Source organism: Otolemur garnettii, unplaced genomic scaffold (assembly GCF_000181295.1).
Source record: "Otolemur garnettii isolate 467f Iridium unplaced genomic scaffold, OtoGar3 scaffold00002, whole genome shotgun sequence".
Lineage (NCBI taxonomy): Eukaryota > Metazoa > Chordata > Mammalia > Primates > Galagidae > Otolemur > Otolemur garnettii.
The window spans coordinates 37234708-37242728 of NW_003852397.1; the positions used below are offsets into that span (position 1 = coordinate 37234708).

Consider the following 8021-nt stretch of genomic DNA (forward strand, 5'->3'; position numbering starts at 1 on the left):
TTAAGTATTTTGTCCATTTTGTTTAGATTCTTATATATAGTGTGATAGAAGAGTTTAATTTTATTCCTTTTCATGTGATATCCAGCTGTCTCAACACCATTTATTGAAGAGACTGTCCTTTCCCCTTCACATCTTTGTCGAGTCAATTGACCATGAATGCACAGATTTCTGGGCTCTGTTTTCTATTCCACTGGTGTTTGTGTCTGCTTTTATGCTAGTGCCATGCTCTTTCTATTGCTTTGTAGTAGATTTTAAAACCAAATGTAGTATGAGGCCTTCTGATTTGTTCCTTTTACTCAAGATTGCTTCCACTATTTGGGAGTTTTTGTAGTCTATACAAATTTCAGGATTGTTTTCCAATTTTTTTTCCTTTTTGCAGTTTTTGGCTGGGGCTGGGTTTGAACCCCAGACCTCCAGTATATGGGGCGGGCACCTCACTCCTTTGAGCCACAGGCACCACCCAGGATTTTTTTTTTCTATTTTTGTAGAAAATATCTTTGGAATTTTGATTGAGATTGCGTTGAATTTTTTGTATATAACATGGGTATTTAAACAGTATTAATTCCTCCAGTCCTTAAGATAACTTTTCATTTGTTGGTACCTTCTTCACTTTCTTTTATTAAGATAATTTATTGGGGTGGTGCCTGTGGTTCAAGGAGTAGGGTGCCAGCCCCATATGCCAGAGGCATGTGGTGGGTTCTAGCCCACCCTGGCCAAAAACTGCAAAAAAGAAAAAAAAAAAAAAAAGGTAACTTCTCATTCTTATTTATTGATGTCTTCACTTTCTTTTCTTTTCTTTTTTTCTTTTTTCTTTTTTTTTGAGACAGAGACAGAGCCTCAGCTTCAAGCGGTTGCCCTCGGTACAGTGCTGTGGCACTTACAGCTCACAGCAACCTCAAACTCCTGGGCTTAAGTGATTCTTTTGCCTCAGCCTCCCAAGTAGCTGGGACTACAGGCCCCCACCACAGTGCCTGGTTATTTTTTTTGGTTGTAGTTGTCATTGTTGTTTAGCAGGCCCAGGCTGGATTTGAACCCGCCAACTCTGGTGTATGTGGCTAATGCCTTAGCCTCTTGAGCTACAGGCACTGAGCCTCTTCACTTTCTTTTATTGTTTTATACTTTTCAGTGTATATATCTTTCACCTATTTGGTTAAATTTTCACCTGGGTATTTCATTGTTTTTGATGCTCTTGTATATGTGATTGCTTTCCTTTCTTTTTTAGATAGTTTATTATTACTGTTTAGAAGCTACTGATTGTTGGATATTGGTTTTGGATCTTGCAACTATACTGAATTTATTAGTTTTAATAGTTTTCTGGTGAAATTTTCTTATATATATAAGATCATGCCGTCTATAAACAGGGGCAGTTTAGCTTTTTCTTTTCTGATGTGAATGCCTTTTATTTCTTTGTTTTATTTAATTGCTCTGGCTGGGGCTTTTTTTTTCTTCTTCTTCAGTTTTTGGCCAGGGCTGGATTTGAACCTGCCACCTCTGGCATATGGGACCGGTGCCCTACTTCTTTGAGCCTCAGGCACTGCCCCAGGCTGGGACTTCTTATACTATGTTGAATATAAGTATCAAGATTCGGGCATCTTTGTCTTGTTCTTAATCTGAGAGGAAAAGCTTTGGACTTTTCACCACTGAGTACGATGTTAGTTATGGGTTTGTCACATATAGTCTTTTTTTATGTTGAGGTACATTCCTTCTATACCTAATTTGAGAGTTTCATCAAGAAAAGATGTAGAGTTTTGTCAGTTGTTTCTTATATATCCGAAGAGGCTATCATGTGGTTTTTCTTCTTCATTTTGTTAATGTGGTGTATCAATTTATTATTAAACCATCATCCTTGCATCCCTGGGATAAATCTCACTTAGTAGTGATGAATGGTCTTTTTAATTTGCTGTTAAACTCAGTTTGCTAGTATTTTGTTGAGGACTTTTGTATCTACATTCATCAGGGTTATTGGCCTGTAATTTTCTTTACCTGTAGGGTTCTAGTCTTGCCTTGGTATCAGTGTAACACTTACCTTATAAAGTGAGTTTGGAATAGTCCTTCCTCTTTAATGTTTAGAAGAGTTTGGGAAGAATTGGTATCAGTTCTTTTTTAAATGTTTGGTTGAATTCAGCCACGAAACATCAGGTCTTAGGCTTTCGCTTGATGGGAGAGGTTTTTTTTTTAATTTAAATTACTGATTCAATCTCCTTTTTGTTATTAATCTGTTTAGATTTTTTTTTTTTCACTCTCTTGCCCTGGCTAGAGTGCTATGGTGTCATAGCTCACAGCAACGTCAAACTCTTGGCTCAAGCAATCCTCTTGCTCAGCCTTGCAAGTAGCTGGGACTACAGGTACCTGCTGAAATGCCTGGCTATTTTTTTAGAGATGGGGCTGGTCTCAAACTCGTGAACTCAGGCAATCCCCCTTCCTCAGCCTCCCAGAGTCCTAGAATTATTGTCGTGAACCACCTCACTCAGCCATATTTTCTGTTTCTTCATGATTCAGTCTTGGTAGGTTGTAGGTTTCTAGAAATTTACCCATTTCTTTTAGGTTATCCAATTTGTTGGCATATAATTGTTGTAATCTCTTTCTATTTCTGTGGTATCAGTTGTAATGTCTCTACTTTCATTTCTGATTTTATGTGAGTCTTTTCTCCTTTTTACTGAGTTATTCTAGCTAAAGATTTGTCAATCTTTTTTTATCTTGTCAAAAAAACCAACTTTTATTTTTCTAGATCTTTTCTTTTGTTTTTCCAGTGTCATTTATTTCTACTCTGACTGTTTATATTTCTTTCCTCCTACTAACTTTGGGCTCAGTTTGTTCTTTTTCTAGTTCCTTGAAGTGTATCATTAAGTTGTTTATTTAAGATCTTTCCTCAGGTAGTTATTGCTGTAACCTTTTGCCTGAGAATTGCTTTTGCTGCATCCCATTAATTTTGTTATGGTGCATTTTCACTTTTGTCTGAAGACATTTTTAAATTTCCCTTTTGATTTCTTCTTTGATCCATTGGTTGTTCAGACCAGGTTGGGTCAATTCCCATCCAGTGGGTACATTGCGTGGGCATATTGCAGACTTTCTGGGTGAAATGCACATCCATAACTGGACTTTAACCTCACAAAAGCAAACTATGTAACCTAAATTGTATGTACCCCCATATTAATCTGAAACTAAAAAATCAAATTAATACCCCATATTAATCTGAAACTAAAAAGTCATTCTTGTAAACAAAAGATTTTTTTAATTTCCTTTCCCTTTTGATTTTTTCTTTGACCCATTGGTTGGTCAGACTATGTTGTTTAATTTCCACGTATTTGTGAGTTTTCCAAAATTCTACTTGTTATTGATTTCTAGTTTCATATTAACATTGTTAGAAAAGATACTTGGTATTGTATCAGTCTTCTTAAATTGGTTTAGACTTGTTTTGTGGCCTAACATATAATCTATCCTGGAGAAAATTCCATGGTGCTTGAGAAGAATGTGTATTATGCTGTTGTTGGACGGAATGTTCTGTGTTTGTCTGTTAGGTCCTTTTGGTTTAAAGTGTAATTCAAGCCGAGTGTTTCTTATTGCTTTTCTGTTTGGAAGATCTCTTCGTTGTTGACAGTGTGGTAATGAAGTCTCGTATTATTATTGTAGTGGTAGTCTGCCTCTCTGATTTCTTAGTAATAATGTCCCTTAATGTTCAGTACATATATATTTATAATGGTTATATCCTCTTGATGAATTGACTCCCTTTTTCTGTTTTTGTAATTTGACATAAAGTTAATTTTGTTTAACATAAGTGAGCTATTCCTGCTCCTTCGAACATTTCGGAGTCTCTACCCTTTGGTATTCAATATTCTTTTTTTTTCCCTGTATTTATTTATTTTCATTTCAGATTATTATGGGGGTATAAATGTTTCAGTTACATAAATTGCGTTTGTATAGTTTGACTCAAAGTTTTGAGTGTGCGCATCTATTTAATCTTGTGAACTGTGAAGATGCTTTTATTTAGATACCTTAGTTTGAGCTTCCCCAGACTCAGACTCTGAGACAAGGATTTAAGTGCAAGCACTTTGTTGTGGTTGAAAGTAGGATCCTGGCAAAGTGAAACAAGGCAGAAAGGGTGGCCAATAAATGGTGAATTACTAAGGCAGTTCTCACTGTGGGCGACTGGTACTTTCTTCTGTGGGGGAAACTTTGGCAGTCAGTATAGAACACTTACCTCAGAGTTACTCCAGGCGAGGAGGAAGGAAATGGAGGCAGTTGTGCACTCACTTCCTCACTCTTTGGGGGAATGCCTGCTTCTGAGGGGTGCAGAGGTGGCAGAGTAGGTCACAGTGACAGGAAAAGCCCTGAGGTGGAGAAATGGGGCTGCTGGTAGTCGGGAGCCAGGAGTTGGAGTAAGTAGAAGGCACAAAGCCATGTACCAGCAGCATCCTCTATCCCAGGATTCTGGTTGAGCATTGTGGTTTATTGACAAGGACAGCATGGTCTCCAGAGCAGAATGACCCACGACCGACGCTTAGTGGGTTTCTTCAATAGCCTTTAGTTCCATGTCCCTTCAAAAAGGCAAGAGAAAGTTATGACTTTTCTATGTATTTTAATTTTTCTTTAAAAAAATCATCTCAAGCACTTTTGTGTCTAAGCACTTTTAAATCTGCACACCCAGAGCTGCACCTAAGAGGATCTCATCATGCAGCCACCATGGTAATGTAGAAACTAACACAAATGAAACACATAATCCCAACTTGGGGGAGCTTCTGGGTAGTGGGTGATTGATTATTGGGTGGCTTACCTAGGGATCCTTTCTGCAGTGTGAAAGGACTTGAGGTGAATCAATGAATCAATAAAAATATGTTTTAGGAGAGTTAGAATTTGGGTCAAATATTCTTTGCTTTCAGACACTTGGCTCTGCCTGGTTGACTGAGTGACATTTGATAAAACAATATTCAATCTCCCTGAGTCTCAGTTTTCTCAACTCTAAAATGAGATTACTGTTACCCACTTTGTGAGATTGTTTGCAGATTAAATGTGATACTTTGAACAGTGGCCTGGGTTTGGATAGAAGCGATGGTAAGGGTCTGAGGGAGGAGGGGGTCAGTATTTAGGTCACTAAACCCAGAGACAGTAGAACAGAGGCAGAAAAGCAGACGTGGGGGTTTGATCATGGAGGATGTTCAAGGTCAAGCAAAAAGAGGCTTTGGGGGCTTTGCTGCAGACAGTGAGGTCTTAGTGTGTCTCAGTCAGAAGGGTGAGGGAAAGGGCCTTTGGTCTTACACTATTTTGTTATTCTTGGCTAACTGAGCTATTCACAGAACTTAGAACTAAACCTTCAAAGCTGTGTTTTGCAACCTTTTTTTATGTTAATCAAAAAAAAAGAAGGAAAATACTGTGCTTTGAACATCTTTCAAAAATAATTTAATTAATGATCTTTAAAATTTTTGTAGCACATCTGAGATCCTCTCCTGTCACATGGTTGAAAATCACTGCTTTGAGCAGCTTGGTTTTCTGTACTACTGAACCACAAACTGACAAATCCTGGATCCGTGTCTAGGATCTAAGGAACCCCTTGTTGTGGTTGAGAATTTGCTTACGTGGATGAGAATTTGCTTACGTGGAAACATAAGAACTTGACCCTGTCATGACCAGGCTTGGTGCTTCCAGTCCTGGTTTTCTTTCTTTTTTTCTTTTTTTTTTTTTGAGACAGAGCCTCAAGCTGTTACCCTGGGTAGAGTGCTGTGGCATCACAGCTCACAGCAACCTCCAACTTCTGGGTTCAAGTGAGTCTCCTGCCTCTGCCTCCCAAGTAGCTGGGACTACAGGCGCCCACCACAACACCCGGCTATTTTTTGGTTGCAGCCATCATTGTTGTTTGGCAGGTTCTGACTGGATTCAAACCCGCCAGCTCAGGTGTATGTGGCTGGCACCTTAGCCGCTTGAAGCACAGGCGCCGAGCCCAGTCCTGGTTCTTAACATTTATATTATTTGAGTAGATTAGCCCCTGGACCACTTTTAGTATTGCATGAGAGGTTGAGGCTCACCAACATGGTAGTCTCTTAATGATAAGTAGATTTTGTGAGAAGATTTCAATTTTCTACAGGTTCCACAATTTTCTTTTACTTAAATGAGCCTAATGGATTGATGGGAAGGATTGTGAGAGAGAAACTTCTATTTTAAAATGGGCAGTGTTTTTGGTTTTAAGCTGACTTCTTACATATGTTCCTTTGATTTTATCTTAAGCTGCTCATGTTTCCCACCTGGAGAATGTGTCAGAGGAAGAGATGAACAGACTCCTGGGGATAGTGTTAGACGTGGAATATCTCTTTACCTGTGTCCACAAGGAAGAAGATGCAGATACCAAACAAGTTTATTTCTACCTATTCAAGGTGAGATTCTAACATATTAAAAGGCTTTTCTTCTTTCTCCTTATGCCAGGTCATGAGTATGAAGAATCTCAGCTGGCAATTAACTCATTTTGCCCTCAAGCTTTGCCTTTGTGACAGATTCTCTAAGATGACCCACCATCCTTTTTTTTTGGAGACAGAGTCTCACTGTGTCACCATCCGTAGAGTGCTGTGGTGTCACAGCTCACAGCAACCTCAAACTCTTGGGCTTAAGTGATTCTCTTGCCTCAGCCTCCCAAGTAGTTGGGACTACAGGAGTCTGCCACAATGCCCTGCTATTTTGTTGTTATTGTTGTAGTTGTCGTTGTTATGCAGGCCCAGGCCGGGTTTGAACCCACCAGCCCCTATGGATGTTGCTGGCGCCCTGACCACTGAGCTAGGGGTGCTGAGCCAACCCACTATACTTTTAACACATCACTGTCCTTGAGAGCTTTCACACTTGTGTTGCATATCTTGATTTGTGTATGCTTATAGATTTTTTTTTTTTGCCATCCACCCAGCAGATATTTATTGCACACCTGCTCTGTACATGGTACTATGGTAGATACGAAGGACAGAGCACTGGTCAAACCACAGTTCTTCTCCTTATGGAGTTTACATTTTAGCAGAAGAGACAGTTAACCAGTCAATAATACAGTTGCAGGTGGGGATAAGTGCTGTGAAGAGAAACAAAGTAGGGTAATGGGAATCAGAATGGCAGGGATGGTGGCGGGTGGGGGGCACATAGGAAAGCCTCTCCGAGGAAAGGGCAGGTGAGCAGAAATCTGAGTAGGAGACAGGAGCCATCTGTGTACAGAACTGGGGAAAGAAAGAGCCTCCCATGCAGAGAGAAGAACAAGCATCCAGGACGCGTACCCGGGGAGCTTTACATGATGTGGGATCAGCAAGGAGGCCAGTGTGGTGGAGCGCAGTAGACCAGGGGTGGGTGAGAGAAGATGTGGTTGGAGGGATGGCTCTAAATCCTGTCCCTAATGCTTCAAGGGGAGGAATGTAGACTCTCCAAATTTATTTTGGCTTCTTACCCATTGTTTCCTGTGTCTTGTTACACCATCTGCTGATTATTGCTACCATTCCCTATAGCTGCCTCCTTGTGGTTCTACCTCACCTCCATTTGGGCCCCGTCCTCTCCCTTCCCACAGATGTATATCTTTTCAAGCTTCTGATGATAGCCAGGACTAACAGCTGTGGGAGGGACACTGGTGGTAGGAATGGATAGTAAGATTTGAGGTTGCCAAAAATGGATTCCTAAAGGAGGCTGCCAGAAGGAATAACCTTTTAAAAAAACCCAAACCTGGTAGGCTGGGTATGGTGGCTCATGCCTGTAATCCTAACAATCTGGGAGGCTGAGGCAGGAGGATTGCTTCAACCCAGGGGTTTGAGGTTGTTGTGAAATAGGCTAAGGCCATGACTCTAGCCTGGGCAGACTGAGCAAGACTCAATCTCCAAAAAAACCAAAATGAAACCAAAAACTCTGCTATTGAGGCATTGTAGATTATGTTGTATTGTATAACTGTAATAAGGATGTTAAACAAAACAAAGCACTCAGTTTATAAGCAGAAAAATTTTGCTTCTTCTGTAAAAGATACTGGGCTTCATTTTTATATAACTAGGTAAAATGGTAGCTAATTTTTTTTTTTTTTT

General features: G+C 39.9%; 1 protein-coding gene across 1 annotated transcript in view; it reads left to right on the forward strand.

Annotated features, from left to right (window-relative positions):
• The window catches only part of KAT2B (lysine acetyltransferase 2B), a 117540-nt gene that overhangs the window by 54598 nt on the left and 54921 nt on the right, over positions 1 to 8021 (forward strand). The window contains exon 4 of the mRNA XM_003781875.3: positions 6217 to 6362. Coding sequence (XP_003781923.3) covers positions 6217 to 6362 — 146 coding nt within the window. The remainder of the gene's footprint in view (positions 1 to 6216; positions 6363 to 8021) is intronic.